This window comes from Artemia sp. Qi Xiang Cuo, chromosome 9 (assembly GCF_049724085.1).
Source record: "Artemia sp. Qi Xiang Cuo chromosome 9, ASM4972408v1, whole genome shotgun sequence".
Classification (NCBI taxonomy): Eukaryota; Metazoa; Arthropoda; class Branchiopoda; order Anostraca; family Artemiidae; genus Artemia; species Artemia sp. Qi Xiang Cuo.
Genome location: NC_142802.1, coordinates 76772341 through 76794748, shown reverse-complemented (window position 1 = coordinate 76794748; position 22408 = coordinate 76772341). Strand labels below are relative to the sequence as shown.

The 22408-nt window shown below is 36.3% G+C and overlaps 1 protein-coding gene across 1 annotated transcript in view; it reads right to left on the bottom strand.

Annotated features, from left to right (window-relative positions):
* Impbeta11 (importin beta11) overlaps positions 1-22408 on the bottom strand; it is a 127375-nt gene that overhangs the window by 87985 nt on the left and 16982 nt on the right. The window contains exons 2-3 of the mRNA XM_089094189.1: positions 6301-6390; positions 2852-2952 (exon numbers count right to left, since the gene is read on the bottom strand). Coding sequence (XP_088950315.1) covers positions 2852-2952; positions 6301-6390 — 191 coding nt within the window. The remainder of the gene's footprint in view (positions 1-2851; positions 2953-6300; positions 6391-22408) is intronic.

The following is a 22408-nucleotide window of genomic DNA, read 5'->3' as shown; positions in this document are numbered from 1 at the left end:
CTTTTAACCACTAATTTCGTTGTGCAGCCTTTTGGTTTGCCACTCAATGTGTTTCTCGCTGTCACTTATTCCGTGCCTTTTGGTTTAGCTTTTCGGAGTTATTTGTCCTCTTGTGTAATTTCGCATGCCTCATAGATACCAAAAACGATAAGGCCAACCCTGGAAAAAATTAAGTAAACTGCTCTTTAAATGAATATGAACGTGACACCATTTATATGAAATTTTTCCCAAAATAAGGCTCTAAACGAAATTTTACCAAAGTCGTGACCCAGCTAGATTTTTTTTTTCAGGCCAGGAAACCATTATGTGCCAATTTTCAGAAAAAGTTATGAAGACGCTTTTGAGAAAAAGCTCGGTCCCTGGCACTTGAAAAAACAGTAGGATTGTATTCATGTGATTCTTGCTGTCACTTCTCTTTTGACTGCCGATTAATGTGAAGTTTTTTTCCATCATTTTTCCCACCGGTAACTCAGCCAAAAACCAGTTGTTTCATTGCACATACCCTCTGCAATATGTAAATTCCACAATAGCATAATTACATTTTTATTCTTTGGTTTTAAGTTAAACCATCCAATTAAATTAAATGGCAAATCAGCAACTTCAATTGATACAAGAAATTCGAGCGAGAACTCAATTCCTCACTCCTGTTTATATTTTCACAGTATCATACATTTTATACACATGTCGTTTACTAATCGATGTGATCCTTGCTGTCGCTTATCTTATAACCGCAGATTTCGTTGTCCATCCTTTTTATTTGTGAATCGTTGTGACGGTTGTGTGTCGCATGTCTTCTAGCCGCAGATCCGGTTGTGCTTCGTTTTCGTTCATTATTACCTCAGATATTGTTTCCATGCTTTCTGTCTTAGCTGTTTGGATTCATTCGTCATCTTAAATAATTTCACGTAAAGCTCTAGATACCAACAAAGATTCTTTTTCGGCTTTTTCCCGGTAATTATATTTTTATGTCAATTACATAATCATATAATTCAATAACAACCAGGCATGTTCCATTGCATATACCTTCTGAAATATATAAACTACACATTATCATTCATATTGTGTTATTCTTTAGATTTAAGTCATTTGGGTGCCAAATCAGCAATTTCAATTGAATTACAAATTTCTGGCGTGAATTCAATTCCTCCTACCTAGACGCTAAAATATCCTTCACAGACGCTAAAATAACACGCTCCTTCATTCCATTGTGATTTGTCTTGTAAAAGCAGATTTCGTTGTGCACCATTTTTGTTTGTAATTCAATGTGATTCTCGTTATGCCTCATTTCTGTTCATTATTAGGCCCGTTTTTTAGCACTAAGATCTTACATTAAGATCTTACATCTTTCTGCAAATATTATCGTTTTTTAACTCATCTTTGTTCTAAGATCTTACAGCTCACTGATGTCAGCAAAAAGTGTGAAGACCACCACTGTTCTCCCATATAGAACAATGATGAGAGAACTTTGATGATCTACTCACCATTGTTCTCAGACCGCTGATCAGAGCAGAATGATGAAAGACGTTTGCACAAAAACGACCAAAGATATAAGATCTTTGTTCAAAGATTTCACTTTTAAGCGTTTTCTGACTAAAGATGAAAGATCTTAGCACATTGATGAGTTAAAAAACGCCCCTATTACCTCATAAATTTTTTCCAATGTTTTTCCATTTAGCTATTCGGATTCATTCATCATCTTATTTAATTTTGCATGACGTCATAGATACCAAAAACTTCTTTTCCAGCTTTTCCCCAGTAATTATGTTTTTGTTCTAATTACGCTGTTATATAATTCAGTAGCAACCTGGCATGTTCCATTGCATATACCCTCTGAAATATCAAAGTTACACATTAGCATAATTATCGTATTATTCTTTAGTTTAAGTTATAGGGTGGCAATTCAGTAGTTTCAATTAAATTGAGAAATTCTGACATGAATTTAATTCTTCCTTCCTTTTTATCCTTCACAGATGCTAAAATAACATAGTCGTTCATTCCGTTGTAATTTTAATTTGTCTTCCAACAACCGATTTCGCTGTTCAACATTCTCGTTTGCAATTCAATGTCATTCTCGCAGTCGCTTGTTCCATGCCTTTTGCTTTAGCTGTTTGGAATCATTCATCATCCTGTACAGTTTCGCATGCGTCATAAATACCCTTAATAATACGACCATTTCTGGGGAAAAAAAATGGATTAAGTTGTCATTTAAACGCATATGAATTGGGTGTCAGTAATATGAAATCTGTTTTTTTTTTTTTTTTTTTTTTTTTAAATAAGGGTCTAAACAAATTTTCCCAAACTCGTGACCAATCTAAACCATTTTTTTAAGCCAGAAAATGTTAGGGTGACATTTTTCCCAAAAACAATTATGAAGCCGTTTTCGAGAAACAAATACATACATACACAATTACTGCTCGTTTAAAGAGAGTAGATATAGTTGAAATTTCTGATAGGATTTTCCGTTCACGACAAGGCTTAGGAGTCAAATTTCTTTTACTCTTCTGAATTATGACTTGATTGCAATATGTCGAAGCTTCAAGGGGGGGGGGGGGCTCAGAAACTTCATACTGTACCGAACAATGATGGGCAAAGATGAAAGACTTCTCTGTGTAAATGCTGACATATATTTTGGTATTGGACGTTGTTAGATCACTCCCGCACTAGGCTGGCCTCTGGTGAATATATATAAGAAATGAAAATATAAATTAAAAGAATAGATAACGTAAACTGTTAATTAGAAGTGCCAGTTTTTTTTTTTTTTTTTTTTTTTTTTTTTTTTTACTGGTGTGGCCAGAGAAGCTCTTCAAAGAAGAGTTTCAAGTCTGAGGAAAGGTTTAAATCTACAACTTACTGCGGCGCGGATTTCCGCCAATATCTTTCGATGCCATTTTTCAACGTAACAGCAGCAAGCCATCTGACACTAACATCCAAGTTACGATTAGATATCACTTCCTGAAAAAACATATTAATTAAAGTTCCATATTGGCAATGAGCCATGGGTTCAAAAAACATAAATTGTAGGAGTATACATAGGAAACTGATTTCCTAATGGTGCGCAGAAAACAATGTAGATCATAAAAGGAAATGACTAAATGAACACTACTCCAAGTTGAAATGGTGTTTATCTTAAAGTCTACTAAAGCAAAGCAAAAATAATTTACATCTAATAAATTATGTCAACCAAGAAATTGACAAATGAAACTCAGAGAGGAAAGAAAATAACAAAATGAAAAATAAAATAAAAAAGGTGTAAAAACGAGGGTTTTGTCAGCCAGTGGCAAACCATGAAGAAGAAGAACTAAGCAAATATTTCGACAAGGACCTCCGCCGAGTCGTCCTCAGTGCAAAAAAGAAAGAAAAGAAAAAGAAACCAACGAAAATCAAACCTTTTGTAGTTTACTTATCAACGACAGAACAGAAACTAAATAAGAACCAGATTGGAATCAATGAAAAAGAAAACTACCAAGATAATTGGGGAATAATCCTTTGTTTTGTTATTGCTTTGGCTGGCCTACAAATTCGTTCATCATTTGATGTGCAAATAGGTTTTTTTCAAGTTATACGAGTTGAAAATCTTGATTGAGTACTTCAAAATTAAACTGTCTTAACTGGCTTAATGACATATTTCCAGTATCTCTGTTTATTGCTAAATTTTGGTTCATGTATTTTTTTAATCTCAATTACCTCTTTAAAAGTTCGTAGTAGGCCATTTACTGTGGATATTAAGGTTGCCTCGTCAAAAAGAACGAGATGGGTCGGATTTACGAAAATATACGAAGCCAATGCCGAATCAAAGTTGTCATTGTTATTTTTTAATCTCAGGGACTTATCTATTGAAATTTTGTGTTCATGCAAACGTTCACCGAGTTGTTGATGGGTCCTACCAATGTAAAATTTCCCACATGAACACGGGATTCTGTAGACACCACTACCCAGTACATGGTCAGTTTTATCTTTTCCTGAGTTGAAAAATATTCAACATTTTGCTCACTTTTGAAAGAAACAGAGAGATTGTGTTTTTTAAATTTTTCCAAGTTTATCGCCAAGTTTCGGGATGTACGGTAAAGTGATGAAAGTTTTTTTCTCAATTGCCGGAGTAACTGAATCAAAGGGAACGAGCTCCCTTTTTTAATCGTTTATCTATGATACTTTCAATAAGTTTGATTGGGTAACCATTGCAGAAAAGAATATCCTTGACATAGTTTAATTCAGAATTTATATGATTACGGGAACAAATTTTTAAAACTCTGTCGACTAAAGAGATTATTACCCCTCTTTTCACAGAAGGAGGGTGATGCGAAGAGAAATGTAGATATCAATCATTATGAGTCGGCTTTCTTTATATAGAAAATTCAAGGCTAGGAGTAGTTTTTATAATCAAAACATCCAAGAAAGGCAGCTTACCTGAATCTTCGAGTTCCATTGTGAACTGGAGATTCGAATCAAATGAGTTCAAATGGGCCAAAAAATCTCTTAGAGAGTCTTGTCCATGTTCACAAACAGAAAGGATATCATCAACGAAACGAAACCAGATAGAGTGTTTTAAGTGGAAACTATTCAAAGCAGACTGTTCTATGAAATCTTTGTAAAAATTTGCCAAATAAGGAGACAAGACAGTGCCCATGGATAAGCCCATGATATGAAGGAAAAAATTTGTCAGGAATTTAAAATACGAGGAGAACTTGTTGCAAAGACGAACAAGGGTCATTATTGTATCAATTTCAATAATGATACAATAATGATACAATTGAAAATGAACACAATAATGATGTCAAAGAAAATGAATAACATAACATAATCCATGTGATGAAGACTTCTTTCTATGGGGTACCAGATAAATGCATATGTAGACTTTAATCTCTCCTAATAAAGTAAGCCTACTAAATTTTCACACCAGAGAACTGAAAATCTGCTATTTTTTAAGAAAAATTTCCAAATATCCCCTATGGTTATACTTTTGAGGAATTACTGGCCTTCTAGCAATGGGGGGGGGGTAGCAGCTAGCGTGACCATCACCACTCCCCTCCCCAGTCCCCTTCAGATACCAACAATGTCCGACTGTGAAAAGTAAAAAGCAGGTGATTGCGTATGCATTATAGGAATTTAACGTGCCAGGGTATAAAGACGTACCCCCAGTATATTGTTACTTGTTATCCCCTCGGGTATTATGGATAGTGTGTGCAGATGGAACTGCTAAAACAATTCCGAAATTCTGACGAACCAAGTAGGCGACCAATCCCCCTAAGAGATATCTCTTGATATAGATTATCAGAGGCAGCTATAACAAAAAAACAAATGTATCCCCATTTCCTACCACATCTCATTCCAAAATTTTCCATAGGATCTGTTCAGAATCGAATGACATCAACTTGCAGGATTACAAACAGTTCGTGGTAACGAACAGTAAGTGAGAAGCGACCCGGCTCAATAGCAACCGAAACTCTAAAAAACGGAATTTTGATACCAATAAATATATCAAAAGAATTAGCTTTTTATGCTGATTTCAAATACATAATTTTCATTAGCTTTAGTGTTACCCATCAAAGACTACGAGCCTGAGAAAATTTTTCTGATTTTCGAAAGAAGGGGGAAACAACCCTTAAAAGTCAAGTGATCTCAATGAAAATCACACCATCAGATTCAGCGTATCAGAGAACCCGACTGTAAAGGTTTCAAGCTCCAATCTGCAAAAATGTGGAATTTTGAATTTTTTGCCAGATGAAAGATCATGATGCATGATTTTTTTTTTTAGGGGTGATCGTATCGACCCAGTGGTCCTAGAATATTGGGACAGGGCCCATTCGAGCGGAAATTAAAAGTTCTAGTTTATGCAACATAGAAAATCAACACATTGACAATTACATATTTCAATGTAATGGGCTGACACCAACAGAGTATACTTTTCAAAATAATTTGTTACAATGCCTCAAACACCGCAAACTACCATCCTCAGTTAAAAGGCAAGTCGACCACACCCTTACAAGGATTATCCAGAACACTCCGCTTCAAGGTGGAGAAAAAGGACGAGGGCTAAACAGTCTTAACCAAAAAGCCAATAATCTTAAATAGGAAAAAAAATATTATGTTGAAGGCTTGGGCCTGAGCCCCCCCCCAGAATTCTAAAGAGGGGAAATTTTGTGGTCAGAACTAGTCCTGTTAAGACAAGGTAATTACGTTCTTGATTTAAAAGCTAACATTCAAACAATTTATAAGACCCTACTTTTCAACAGAAGGAAGGAGGATAAACAAAAACATCAATTCACTGATAAACTTACTTTATCAAAAACGGAAACTACTTACAAAAATATGCGAATAAAATCCTGGCATAACTTCCCATTCTTTTAATGTTGTTTCAGCTTGCTTCAAAAAAACAGGATTTTGACTCACTCCCTAGAAAGTAGTAGGAACATTTAATAAACAGGTGTATGAATATCGGGATACCCCCCGAGTTGAACTGGCAAACAGTCCATGCTCACGAATTGTAAGTAAGGAACAACCCGGTCCAACAGTAACCAAAACTCCCAGAAGGAATTTGATAACAATTTATACATCAAAAGAACTGGTTTTTTATGCTGATTCCAAATAAATAAAAGTTTAATGTTGCCTTTCAAGAGTTATGAGCCTGAGAAATTTTGCCTGATTTTCAAAAAAGAGGGGAAACTCCCCCAAAAAGTCAAGCAATCTTAACGAAGATTAAATCATCAGAATCAGCATATTAGATTAGACCCCCCTCCCAAGCCTTTTTTTCCCAAAGATATCCAGTTAAAATTTGGATATATTTTAAAAATTTGTAAACGGTCAGAAATTAAATTATAGAAAAAAACAGAGTTTTTCAGCTGAAAGTAAGGAGAAAACATTTAGTAAGGATTTTCTTGAAGACCTAGGGGAACAAAGCAAATGAAAGAGTGTTTTCTAGGCCCAAATTTCAAAACTACCCTGAAAGCAGGGTTTTTTATGTCAATCAAGTTGGCATTGTAGGATCTAACTTAGGATTCTACTGAAGTAACGTTCCACTGATTAATTAAGTTCTATTTTCATGACAGAAAATCATGAATTATTTTAGTGACTGATGCCGAATCTTTGTGGGAAAAAAAGAGTGGTTTTCCATGCCCAAGTGGGTTTTTGAGCTAAATCAGAGACATTTAGCACAAAAACAAAATGTCTGGTTACATCTACGGTGGTATTATTACGTATATGAGAGGGGTTCGCCCACTAGTCAATATACCACTCTTTAAGCTAAAGTTCCTTACTTTCACTTGAAAAAACTTGTTTTTTTATTTAATTTCTGATGGCTTTTTAAATAATGCTGGGAATCCGGCGCCACCTTCATAGAAATGTCCCTTCCCCCATAAAAAAAATCCTCCATGGATATATCCTCCCACGTAACGATCTCCTCGAACCCCCCCCCCCCTCACGAGAAAAATCCCTCATGGAAACGTCTGTATACTTCCCAATAACGTCCCAATATAGGTCTTTGAGGATGACAAACCCCACACAGCCCTCAGGGCAAGGGTTATAAGTTATGCCCTGGGGGCATATCAGGTTTTCATAGAAAGCGTTGTCGCAGAAACTTCAAAATGGGCTCATTCGATTTGAAATTGAAATGGTTAGTGTCCTTTTTAATAGTCGAAAGTGATATGAAGGCAACTAACACCCCTTCCACGCCCACCATTTCCCCAAACACATCCAATCAAAATTTTGAGATAGCCATTTTGTTAAATGTAACCCACAGTCTTCAGGGCAAGGTTTGCAAGTTATGCCTTGGGGCCATATAAGGTTTTTATTGAAATTTTTGTCGTAGAAACTTGAAAAAGAGCTTATTGGATTGGAAATTGAAATGGCTAGTACCCTTTTTAGTAGTCGAAAGTGATTGGAGGGCAACTAACCCCTCTCTGACGCCCACCATTTCCCCAAACACATCAAATCAAATTTTGATATAGTCATTTTGTTTAACATAGTTGAAAGTTTTTGGAAATTAGGTCTTTAAGGATGACCAACCCCCCACCCCCCACAGCCCTCAGTGTGGGGGTTGTAAGGTATGACCTGGAGGCATATAAGGTTCTTACTGAAAGAGTTGTTATAGAACTTCAAAAACTGATTTTTGAATAGGGAATTCAAATGACTTTTGTAGTTTTTATGAGTTGAAAGTAATTGGAAGGCAACTAACCCCTCTCTGACGCCCACCATTTCCCCAAACACATACAGTCAAGAATTTGAGATTGCCATTTTTTTCAACATAGTTGCAAGTTCTGGAAATTAGGTCTTTGAGGATGACAAATCCCCCCCCCCCCCACACACACACACAACCCTCAGGGACTGGGTTGTAAGTTATGTCCTGGGGGCATATGAAGTTTTTATAGAAGGAGTTGTCGTAAAAACTTCAAAAAGGGCTTATTCAATTGGAAACTGAAAAGGCTAGAGTCCTTTTTAATAGTCGTAGGTGATTGAAGAACAACTAAATCCCCTCTCAGGCCCACAATTTCCCCAAACACATCCAATCGAAATTTTGAGATATTCATTTTGTTCAACATGGTTGAATTAGGTCTTTAAGGATGACAACCCCCTCCCGCCAAAACCCCAAGGGCAAGGGTTGTAAGTTATGCCCTGGGGGCATATATGGTTTTTATAGAAAGTTTTGTCGTAGAAACTTCAAAAAGGGCTCATTTGATTGCAAATTCAAAGAGCTAGTGCCCTTTTTAAGGGTCGAAAGTGAATGGAGAGCAACTAACCCCCCTCTCACGCCCACCCTTTCCCCAAAAAGATTCAATAAAAGTTTTGAGATAGCCATTTTGTTCAACATAATTGAAAGTTCTGGAAATTAGGTCTTTGAGGATGACAAACCCCCGAGAGCCCCGATGCCAAAGGTTGTAAGTTATGCCCTGGGGGCATATAAGGTTTTTATAGATAGCGTTGTCGTAGAAACTTCAAAAGGGGCCCATTCAATTGGAAATAGAGACGGCTGGTGCCCTTTTTAATAGTCGAAAGTGATTGGAGGGTAACTAACGCCCCTCTCACGCTCACCATTTTCCCAAACACATCCAATCAAAATTTTCAGAAAACGATTTTGTTCAACGTGGTTGGAAGGTCTGGAAATTATGTCTTTGAGGATGACTACCGTCCCCCCCCCCCCATAACCCTCAATACAAGGGTCGCAAGTTATGCCTTTGGGGCATTAAACTTTTTTATAGAAATTTTTGTTATAGAAGCTTCAAAAAGGGCTCATTTGATTGAAAATTAAGAGGACTAGTGCCTTTTTTATTAGTCGAAAGTGACCATAGGGCAAATGTCTGCCTCCACGCCTATTATTTCCTCAAACAGTTCCAGTCAAAATTTTGATATAGCCATTTTGTTAAGCCTATCAGAAAGGTCTGTAAATTATGTCTTCGAGGATTACAAATCCCCCCAGCCCGCAGGGCACGGGCTATAAGTTCTTCCCTGGTGACATATAGGTTTCTCTTAGAAATTATGGTTATACATATTTTAATGGGGGCTCGTTGGATTATTAATTAGACGTTATATTACTCGTTTTAAGAGTCAAAGTAATCGGAATGTAGCTACCCTCTCTCCCCTACACGCACTTTGTATTGTCCCAAAATGTGTTTAATAGAAGATTTGTGACAACCATTCTATTCAAAACAGTCTAAATGTCATAAAACAAGGCCTTTGCGGTTTAAACAAACCCAGGGACTAGGGGAAAGGGTTGTAAGTTATGCCAAGAGGGTATTAAAAGTTTTTATGGAAGGGAGGGTTGTTTAACTTCAGAAGAGGCTCACACTTTCTCCTTGAAAAAGACTATATCAATATATAACGAACAGAAATTAATCAAAAAAAACTTTTTGCACAAAATAAATTTTTCAAAAAAAAGTAAGGAACTCCACTAAACCAAAAATGAACAAAATAGAATCAAATAATCTACCAAGCATACAACTACAACAAATCAGTATTAATAAATAAATGAAACCCAAAACAAACAGAAATTAAAATAAGTCATACTCAAACCGAGCAGAAATTAATCTGAGTAGGATTCTAAACCCTATGATTACTAAGAGCCAGAATATAATTTGTACTTTGCTGAATTAAATAAATAAAAACAATGTTTTTTTTAACTGAAAGTAAGGAACGACGTTAAAACTTAAAACGAACAGAAATTATTCGGTATATGAAAGGGGCTGCCCCCTCCTCAACGCCTCGCTCTTTGCGCTAAAGTTTTTTATTGTTTAAAAAAAATACAGTTGTGAGAAAGTCAAACTTTAGCGTAAAGAGCGAGGCGTTAAGGGGGGGGACAGCCCCTTCCATATATGGAATAATTTCTGTTCGTTTTAAGTTTTAACGTCGTTCCTTACTTTCAGTTTTAAAAAAACTTGTTTTTTTTTTATTTAATATTTGAACGCTTTTGAATTAATGCAGGTTTGGATCTTGACTCACCGTACATGAATAATTACAACAAAATTTTCATATTAATTTTACTTTTATTTGGTTAAATGGCTTTCTCGAAATTTGCTTAATTTTATTTACGAACGTTTTTATTAGTAATAAATATACGTAACTTACGAATTCACTTACGTAACGCACTTCTATATTCATATATTTTTATACTTATATTAAAGGGTTCGCCCCCTAGTCAATACCTCGCTCTTTACGCGAAATTTCGAATTGTGTTCCAATTCTTTAAATATGATCCCTTAATCACAAAGGCGATCAATTACAATAAATAGCTCTTATGAAACTACTAAAACAAATTATTAGCGTAAAGAGCGAGATATAGACCAGCTAGCGAACCCAATCATATGCATAATAATTTCTGATTGTTTTAAGTTTTGATGTTGCTTCTTACTTTCAGTTGAAAACTTGTTTTTTTATTTATCTTATTTCTGATCTTTTTTTAAATAATGCTGGGAAATCCGGCGCCCCCTTCATAACAATGTCTCTTCCCCCATGAAAACTTCCTTCATGGAAATATCCTCCCACAAAAAACCCGACCAACCCCGTCCCCCAACTACTAGAAAAAATCCCCCCTGAAATCATCTGTATACTTCCCAATAAGCAATACAATATGTTAACATATGGTAAAGTTCATAATTTTCAGCCCTTCCCCCGGGGACTTCAGGGGATTAAGTTATCCTAAAAGACATAATTATCATATTTTCGACCATGCTGAACAAAATGGCTATCTGGAAATTTTGATCGGGTGACTTTGGGAAAAAAATGTGCGTGGGAGGGGGCCTAGTTGCCCTCCATTTTTTTGGTCACTTAAAAAGGGCATTGGAACTTTTGATTTCCATTCAAATGAGCCCTCCCACAACATTCTAGGACCACTGGGTCGATACGATCACCCCTGAAAAAAAAAAAAAAAAAAAAAAAAAAAAAAAAAAAAAACACGCATCCGTGATCTTTCTTCTGGCAAAAAATGCAAAATTCCATATTTTAGTAGATAGGTGCTTGAAACCTCTACAGTAGAGTTTTCTGATACTCTGAATATGATGGTGTGATTTTCATTAAGGTTCTATAACTTTTAGGGGGTCTTTCCCCCTTTTTTCTAAAATCAGCCAAATTTTCTCAGGCGCGTAACTTTTGATGGGTATAACCAAACTTGATGGAACTTATATATTTGAAATCACCATTAAAATCTGATTCTTTTGATGTATCTATTGGTATCAAAATTCCCTTTTTCAGTTTCGCTTACCATTGAGCCGGGTCGCTCCTTACAGTTCGTTACGAACTGTTTGAAAAATTCTTTTAAATGTTTTCACTTTTATAACTTTAAGAAATCAAAAATTAATTAATATTTTAAGTTTAGAAATCATAGGGGTTATAACTTTTTTGAGAAAACTGGAAATAAACCAGATAAAAAAAAAAACACCAAATGGCGACTGTAGGTTGACTACAGTTTTGCTAACCTTTTAAAGTTAGATTTAATTCAATTGGGAAAGATTTTTGACAACTCAATCTGGAGCTTATGCTCCAGAGTGTCAGAAACCATACGTGAACATGATGACGTGGATTATTCGTAAATTACTGATTTCAAACTACCTGATAGATTTCAATTAGAGTTATAGAACAATTTTGACAACCGATTAAGAGGCTACAAGACTGACAAAAATTTAGTCTGATTTTCAGAAAAAGGGGAAAACACCCCCTAAAAGTCATAGAATCCTAATAAAAATCACACCATCAGCTTCAGCCTATCAGAGAACCTCATAGGCAGCGCTAGCGCGCTGCCTATGAAACTGCCTATAATAGTCGAAAGCGATTGGAGGGCAACTAGCCCCCCCCCCACGGCCATCATTCTTCCAAACACATCCAATCAAAATTTTGAGATAGCCATTTTGTTCAGCGTAGTTGATTTCCAGATAGAAAGTATGTTTTTGAGGAGGAAACTCCCCCACGGCCCTCAAGACAAGGGTTTTAAATTATGCCCTGGGGGCATATACAATTTTTAAAGAAGGCGTTCTCGTAGCAACTTCAAAAAAAGCTCATTCGATTGGAAATTCAAAAGGCTAGTGCCCTTTTTAATAATCGAAAGTGATTGGAGGGCAACTAGCCCCCCCCCCCCGCCCAAGCCCATCATTCCCCCAAACACTTTCAATCAAAATATTGAGATAGCCATTTTGTTCAGCGTAGTAGATTTCCAAATAGAAAATATGTTTTTGAGGAGGACAATCCCCCACAACCCTCAGGGCAAGGATTATAAGTTATGCGCTGGGGGCATATAAGGTTTTTATTGAAATCTTTGTCATAGAAACTTGAAAAAGGGCTCATTCGATTTGAAATTCAAAGGGCTAGTATCCTCTTTAATAGTCGAAATTGATTTGATGGCAACTAACCCCCCTCTCACGCCCACCTTTTACCCAAACACATCCAATCAAAATTTTTAGATAGCCATTTTATTCAACTTAGTTGAAAGTTTCGGAAATTAGGTCTTTAAGCATGACAGCCCCTCCCCCCACAGCCCTCAGGGCAAGAGTTGTAATTTGTGCTCTGGGGGCATATAGAGTTTTAATTGAAAGCGTTGTCGTAGAAACTTGAAAGGGCTCATTCATTCAATTGGAAATTGAAAGGGCTAGTGCCTTTCTTAATTGTCGAAAGTGATTGGATAGCGAATAACGCCCGTCTCACGCCCACCATTTTCCCAAACACATCGAATTATAATTTTGAGATATATATTTTGTTCAACGTAGTTGAAAGTTCTGTAAATTAGGTCTTTTAGGATGATAACCCCTTCAGAGCCCTCAGTGCAAGGGTTTTAAGTTATGCCCTGGAGCATATAAAGTTTTTTATTGAAAGAGTCGTAGAAACTTCAAAAGGGATCATTCAATTGAAACGGCTAGAGCCTTTTTTAATAGTTAAAAGTGATTGGATAACGACTAACGCCCCTCTCACGCCCACCATTTTCCAAAACACATCCAATCAAAATTTTGAGATATCCATTTTGTTCAACATAGTTGAACGTTCCGGAAATTAGGTCTTTTAGGATGATAACCATCCGAGCCCTCATTGCAAAGGTTGTAAGTTATGCGCTGGGGGTATATAAGGTTTATATAGATAGTTGTTGTATAAATCATAGACAGCGCGATCGCGCTGCCTAAGTAAAGAACGGGGACACTCGAGAACGAGACAAGAAACGAGGACTAAGTAAAGTGGAGGACACTCCCCCATAACCCTCAGGGCTAGGGTTTTAAGTTATGCCGTGGGGGCATAAGAGAACGATGTAGGAACAATGTATTATTTATTAGTTTTTTTCCTTCAGAGCAGGGCACTTCGTATCGAAGAAGTTGTCGTAGAAACTACGAAAAGCGCTCATTCAATTGGAAATTGGAGTGGCTTGAGCCCTTTTTAATAGTCGAAAGTGATTGGAAGGCGACTAACACCCCTTCCAAGCCCATTATTTCCCAAGACACATCCAATCAAAATTTTGAGATAGCCATTTAGTTCAGAGTAGTTGATTTCCAGATAGAAATTATGTTTTTGAGGACAGTCCACCACAGCCCTTAGGAAAAGGGTTGTAAGTTATGCTCTGGGGGCATATAAGGTTTTCTATAGAAGGCATTGCCGTAGAAACTTTAAAAAAAAGCTCATTCGATTGGAAATTCAAAGGACTAGTGCCCTTTTTAATAGTCAAAAGTGATTAGAGGTCAACTAACCCGCCTGTCACGCCCACCTTTTCTCCAAACACATCTAATCAAAACTTTGTGATAGCCATTTTATTCAACGTAGTTTTAAGTTGTGGAAATTAGGTCTTTGAGGATTACAACCCCTCCCCCACAACCCTCAGGGCAAGGGTTGTAAATTATGCCCTGGGGCATATAAGGTTTTTACATAACGCGTTGTCGTAGAGACTTCGAAAAGGGCTCATTCGATTGGATATTTAAATGGCTAGTGCCCTTTTTAATAGTCGAAAGTGATTGCAAGGCGACTAACATCCCTTCCACGCCCACCATTTCCCTAAACACGTCCAATAAAGATTTTGAGATAGCCATTTTGCTCCACGCAGTTCGAAGTTCAGGAAATTATACCTTTGAGCAACAGACTCCCCCCAGTCTTCAGGCCAAGGGTTATAAGTTATGCCCTGGGGGCATACAAGATTTTTATTGAAATCTTTGTCGTAGAAACTTGAAAAGGCCTCATTCGATTGGAAATTCAAAAGGGTAGTGCCCTTTTTAATAGCCGAAAGTGATTTGAAGGCATATAACTTCTCACGCCCATCTTTTCTCCAAACACATCCAATCAATATTTTAGACAACCATCTTATTCAACGAAGTTGAAAGTTTCGGAAATTGGGTCTTTAATGATGACAACCCCTCCCCCCACAGCCCTCAGGGCAAGGGTTGTAAGTTATGCCCTGGGGGCGTATAAGGTTTTTATTGGAAACGTAGAAACTTCAAAAGGGCTCATTTAATTGGAAATTGAAAGGACTAGTGCCTTTTTTAATAGTTGAAAGTGATTGGAGAGCGACTAACACCCCTCTAACACCCACCATATTCCCAAACACATCCACTCAAAATTCTGAGATTTCCATTTTGTTCAACGTAGTTGAAAGTTCTTGAAATTAGATCTTTTAGGATGATAACCCCCTCAGAGCCCTCAGTGCAAGGGTTGTAAGTTATGCTCTGGGGGCATAGAAAGTTTATATAGAAAGTTGATATAGAAATTTCAAAAAGGGCTCATTTGATTGGAAATTGAAATTGCCCTTTTTAATAGTCGAAAGTGAGTGGAGTGTAATTAACCCCCTCTTAAGCCCACCATTTCCCCAAAAACATTCAATCAAAGTTTAAAGAGAGCCATTTTGTTCAACGTAGTTGAAATTTCTGAAAATTATGTATTTAAGGGTGACAAACCCCCCAGAAATCCAAGGGCAAAAGTTGTAAGTTCTGCCCTGGGGGCATATAAGGTTTTTATAGATAGAGTTGTTGTAAAACTTTAAAAGGGGCTCATACAAATGAATGTCCATTGTCAGTTTAATATACATATACTGATATTTAGTAATCAAAATGTTAATAATATTTGGTTTATTAAAGATATAAATGTAAGAACATTTATATTTTTTTAGCAAATTGCAAATTTTACTCTGGCCTTGGGAAGGCATAGGGGTTTTTGTGCCCAACTTATGTTAATTTCTGCTCGTTTTGAGTTTGACTCAGTTAATTATTGTAATTTCTGTTTGTTTTGGGTTTCATTTATTTATTGATGATGATTTGTGGTAGTTTCACGCTTGGTAGATTATTTAATTTTATTTTTGTTCATTTTTGTTTAATGGAGTTCTTTACTTTTCTTTGAAAAACTTATTTTGCGGAAAAAGTTTTTTTAATTAATTGCAAAAAAAGGGGGTGGGTATCCCTTGGTTCTTTTTTTCCTATATGCAACTTATATTAGATTTCATTATTTATTGCTTTTTTCCTATCCTATTTCTGCTGATCAATGCAGCTTTTATTTACAATTTAAACACAAAACCCTTAATTTAGCCAATAAAAATTCACTAATGTCTAAATAAAACAAATTCATTGGGGAAAATGACTAAAGCCAAGTTACTCCTTCACACTACAAGACACCTTTTAAATAGCTAGCCTTTTTTTAGAAGCCCTTCCTATCTAATGGGACTTCTCGCAAGAGGTGATGACTGTAATCCAGCAATTCTCAGAGAGGATGAAAACATGTCACATCTTGAAGTAAATATCAATTCATCTATGAAGAGGTCTCCAGCTCTTATAATGTAATTAAATAAAAAAAACAAGTTTTTTAAACTGAAAGTAAGGAGCGACATTAAAACTTAAAACGAACAGAAATTATTCCGTATATGAAAGGGGCTATCCCCTCCTGAACGCCTCGCTCTTTACGCTAAAGTTTTTTATTGTTTTAAAAAATAAAGTTGTGTGACAGATTCAAACTTTAGCGTAAAGAGCGAGGCGTTGAGGAGGGGACAGCCCTTTCATATACGGAATAATTTCTGTTCGTTTTAAGTTTTAATGTCGCTCCTTACTTTCAGTTTAAAAAACTTGTTTTTTTATTTAATTTCTGATCGTTTTTTACTTATTGCAGCTTTTATTTGCATAAAAATTTTAATTTTCTTTTACTAAATGGATGTCTTTACAAATTAACTTACGTAACTAACTTCTATATTCGTATATTTTTCTTCTGGCAAAAAATATAAAGTTGCAGATTTTTGAAGATATGAGCTTGAAACCTATGTAATAGGGTTTTCTGATACGCTGAATCTGACGGTGTGATTTTCATTAAAATTCTTTCACTTGTAGGGGATGTTTCCCCCCTCTTTAAAAAATCGAGTAAATTTTCTCAGGCTCGTAGCCTTTGATGAGTAATACTAAACTTAATAAAATTTATATATTTAGGATCAGCATTATAAACACATTCTTTTGATACATTTATTGACATCAAAATTTCGTTTTTAAAAGTTTCGATTGCTATTGAGCCGTATCGCTTGTTTTTTTATTGTTTTTTTTTATTACGTATATGTTATTACTTATATGAAGGGGTTGTCCCCTTAGTCAAAAACACCCACTTTAAGGTAAAATTTAAAAAAAAATATTATTCACAAAACCCACAAAAACAAACGCCCTTTAATTAGAATAGATAGCTCTTTTGAAAGCACTAAAAAAAAACTGTAGCGTAAACAGCGAGGTATTGACTTGGGGGAGAACCCCCTCACATACGTTATAATTTCTCTTCGTTTTAAGTTCTAATATTCCTTCTTACATTTTAGTTGAAAAAACTTGTTTTTTTTTATTTAACTTCTGATCGTTTCTTAAATAATGCTTGGAAATCCGGCGCCCCCTTCATAGAAATGTCCCTTACCCCAAAGAAACATCCTCCACGGAAATATTCTCCAGAGTAATCCCCTCCTCTAGCCCCCCCTCCAGAAAAAATCCTTCCTGAAAATGGTTGTATACTTCCCAATAACCAATAAATACTGCTGGCAAGTCCGGCGCCCCCTTCATGGCAATTTCCCTTCCCCCATGACAACGTCCTTCATGGAAAGATCCTTCCATATAGCCCCCGAACCTCGCCTTCCCCCCCCTCCCCCACCAAATAACCTCAGACCAAGTCTGGCGACATACCACTAAACAATACAAAAAGGTAACATAGAGTAAAGTTCATAACTTTCAGCCCTCCCCCTGGGGACTTTGGGGGATCAAGTCATCCTAAAAGACATTTTTATCATATTTTTGACCATGCTGAACAAAATGGCTATCTCAAAATTTTGATCGGTGACTTTGGGGAAAAAATGAGCGAGGGAGGGGGCCTAGTTGCCCTCTATTTTTTTTGGTCACTTAAAAAGGGCACCATAACTTTTAATTTCCATTCCAATGAGCCCTCCCACGATATTCTAGGACCACTGAGTCGATATGATCACCCCTGGGGAAAAAAAAAAAAAAAAAAAAACAAAAAAAAAAAACGCATCCGTGATCTTTCTTATGGCAAAAAATGCAAAATTCCACATTTTTGTAGACAGGAGCTTGAAACCTCTACATTAGGGTTCTCTGGTACGCTGCATATAATGGTGTGATTTGCATCAGGGTTCTATAACTTTTAGGGGGTCTTTTGCCCTTTTTTTAAAAATTAGCCAAATTTTCTCAGGCGCGTAACTATTGATGGGTAGGACTAAACTTGATGAAACTTATATATTTGAAATCAGCATTAAAATCTGATTCTTTTGATATATCTATTGGTATAAAAAGCCCGTTTTCTAGAGTTTCGGTTACCATTGAGCCGGGTCGCTCCTTACTTACAGTTCGTTACCACGAACTGTTTGACAGAGAAGTACAGGTTTTGTAATTTTTCTCCATCATTTGAAATTCAATATTTTACTCCAAAGTTATATTGAAATTTCAAATAAAATTTGGAAGAATAAATAGTATTTTGGAAAGGTGTTATCATACTGATGACTACAAGCTGAACAAGAAGAAGAAGAAATAACAACTTAGTAGATCAATGATTCACACCATCATCACAACACCAGCAACACTTTAAGAAATTTACAAATAAATTTCCTGTGAATTATTATCTAGATATATCAGTAGTTGTACTGAACCAATCGTGCTCAAGATCCTCCTCAGGGCCATACTGTGGTGTTTCTTTTGTGGATGGTGAAGTTTTTTTTTCCCCACAGTAGAGTGCAGACGGTCTGTTATCATAGTATTATCCTTTCTTGTTTAGATTAAAGCTTATTCCAATAGGCAATGCATAGAACTCCTCCCCCCCCCAAAAAAAAAGTCCCCCAGAACTCACCCCAAATACTAATGAAATTGATCCCCATCCTCGCTGGTCAAGCTCATTATCACAAAGCTCACATGATAGCTCTAGTTCTGAGAATAGGACAATGATCAGTGTAGGGGCTAATGTCACTATAGATGATAATGGGTTTCAAGAGGTTCTTTGTAGAAGCTCCAAAAAAAGGAAAAAAATCTCCCCAGTCAAAAGTATTTCCCCTCCCCCTGCCCAAGATTCTCTCTCCCAAAAATTAGGAATTTACCTCAAAATTTATCCTAATACCCCCTTGGAAATAAAAAAGATTATTGCAATAAGAGTTGCAATTTTCAAATTGTTAAAATCAATGTTTTCTCTTAACATTCACCGCGATGGATCTTTGCTAATAGCTGTCCAAGATCAGAAATCAGCAGATACAATAATTAATCTAAAATCTCTTCTGAATATCCTGATTAGTGCATCTAGGAACCCAAAACAATCCCCAACAAAAATAGTATTATATAATGTCCCCCCAGAAATACCTATTCAGGAGTTAAAAGAAGGGCTCTCAGATAGGGCTGGCAACACAATCCCTGTTGAAGATGTTACCCAACTTGGTAAACCTAACTCTAATGGCCTAAAAACAAGTAGATCTTTCTTACTGACACTGAAGGGAAAAATTAATATCCCAGATAAGTTATTCCTATTTGGGCAAATCAAACCACACAAGGAATACAAGCCAAAGCCTATCCAGTGTCAGAGGTGTCTCAAACTGGGACACACAACAAACACATGCAATGAAATTCTCCTAGCCTGTAGTAATTGTAAAGCATCTGATCCTAAAGAGTTGACAACTTGCAACAACACTCAGCCTACATGTATCAATTGGAAAGGCTCACGTGAATCTACCAATAAATCACTATGTCCTGCATATAAGAAAAGAGCACTAACACTCCAAATAGCAACAGAGAAGGCCATTCCACACCCCTTTGCAGCTATGGAAGCAAATACTGCCCAACCCTACCAAATAAAGCCCATAATGAAACCAGCCAAAACTCCCAAGTTAAACACTCCCAATGCATCAAGTACCCCTTATAAAACACCATCCTATAAGCCCCCTAGCTCACATCCCTACCTGAAAGAATCACCAAGTCAACAAGCCTCCTTGTTCAATGAGATGAGGTCAGCCTGGTCCCCCCTCCCAAGAAGAAACAAACCAGAAACACTACCAGGAATTAATCCCTTAACCGACAAACAGGATGCACAACTAAACATGCAATCCCCAAATATATGCTTATTCATTCTAAACTGTAATGCAGTTCAGGCCATGAATATACATCAACTACAGAAAACAAAAATCATTACAGAATTGGCAAAAATCTACATCCGTGATGATATGCTCATTCAAGCAAAAAAGGATTTTGCTTTACTATTAACAAAGCTGAACATTGATACACAGTCATATGAAAAGTAAATCAACAACACAACACATACCAATACTCCAGTGGAACGTAAAATCACTTACACAAAATAAGCTAAATGAATTAATATCTTTTATGAATAATAATTCTATCAATAATGCTTGCCTCCAGGAAACTCATTTAACCAAAATTAACAAATTAAGTCTCTGGGATACACTATCCTGAGAAAGGATAGATCATCAGAGAGAAAAGGAGGTGGAGTAGATTTATTAATTAATAATAAAATAAAATTCTGTTGCATCAACTTTCCTGATTTTTTAAATTGTTTTGATACAAGTGGTATCAGTGTTTGGCTGAATAGTACCAAAAAATAAATAATAAGCATTTATAAAGCTAATGGCCAAATCACGGATGCCATGGATTTCTTCAGCTATATAAATAATTCTAATATGTTGAAAAATATCATTATTTGTGGAGACTTTAATGCCCACAGTCTTTTGTGGGGGAATAAACCAGCAAATAAAGCTGGTAAGTTCATTGAGCATATGACTTCAAATAATACTGAATTAGCTGTTGCTACCCCTCCAAACCTGAATACATATTTCAACACCAAAAGTGGCAGTTTCTCTACAATTGACCTACAAATTGTGTCATTAAATATTTGAACAAAATTTATATAAATAAAATTGATAGTCTATATGCTGACCACTTTGCCATAGTTTGCTCCCTAAACAAACCTGCTGAAACCCAATCACATACCTCCAAATATATCAACACTAAAGCAAATTGGCCTATGTTCCAAAATAAGCTAAATGATGAAATTACCAAGTTTCACCCAAAATTCATGCATTTCAAACGCAACAGCTGACACACATGCTGAGGTTTTGGCATCTTTACTAATAAATACAGCTAATCATGCTATCCCCAGGATAACACCCAGGAAAACCTTCCCTAAACACATTCAAAAGCATGGTGGACAAATGAGTGCTAAAATAAATGGAGAACAAAAAAGGCAGCTAGGAGATTATTCTTAAAAAAAACCATCACCTACTACATATTTAAAAAAGTTACAAGCAGAATCTAATCTAAAAAGGACCATAATAAATGCTAAACATAATAATTTTGCAAATAATCTCTCCAGAGAAACACATGAGCCAATTACACATAAAGTCATAAGCCACATCTGTGGGAAAAAGACTTCCCCCAACCCACTCCTGTATGAACTTATACATAATAATACCCATTATGACAATGATAATGAAAAAGCTAAGCTATTTGACACTATTTTTGTTAATAAGCTAACATCAAATAATTGCAGCAAAATGTCCCCAATTCCTATGAACCTAAGTTACCAACCTTGCCGAGGATCCGAGTATATAACCAGCCCATTTTCAATCCAGGAAAGGAATAATGCAATACATCATATTAGGACCAAGACTAGCGTCAGCTATTACAATATACACACTACATGAATAAAGAATCTCACCCCTTCATACAAACAGGAACTTCTAAATTGTTATAATCATGCTTGGGCTTCATCTGTGTTCCCCAATATCTGGAAATGTTCGTCCCTCCTACCAATCCTAAAGAAAAATAAAACCAAAAATAACCCTGAGTCTTTAAGCCCACAATGATTACTCCTGTGATGGGGAAAATGATGGGAAAAATAATGGAGGAAATGATTTTTCATCTACTCCTCTGATTTGTCGGAAAAAATTATATTATGCCTCACGCTCAAACTGGTTACAGGAAACACCACTCCTCAACAGATATTTCTATATTATTAACAAATGTAAAAAACGAATCGTTTTCAAAAAAATAATGTCCTAGTTGCAACTTTGCCAGATTTTGATGGGGCATATGACAATGTGGACCACCAAATCCTTTTAAATATTCTTGCAAACCTTGGACTACCCTCCAAGCTAATATCTTTTATAAAATCTTTCATAGAATTGCGAAGTTTCATTGTTTGTGTAGGTTCAGCCTCTTCACCCTAATACACAATAATCAAAGGCCTTCCTCAGGGAGCAGTCTTCAGCTGCCTCCTCTTTGCCCTATATCTCTGGGGCATGAACCTCCCCACACGAATCTACAATATGCTGATGATCTGGTACTATGGTCATCAGGCAACACCTTTGAGATTGCACAGTCAAAGCTGCAAAAGTCACTTCTCCAATTTGAAAAATTCTCTCAACATTCAGATTTACCCATTGTACCTACCAAGTCAAAAATAATCCAATTTCACCGAAAGCGAAATCATGTTAATGCACGACTAACTCTAAATGGAA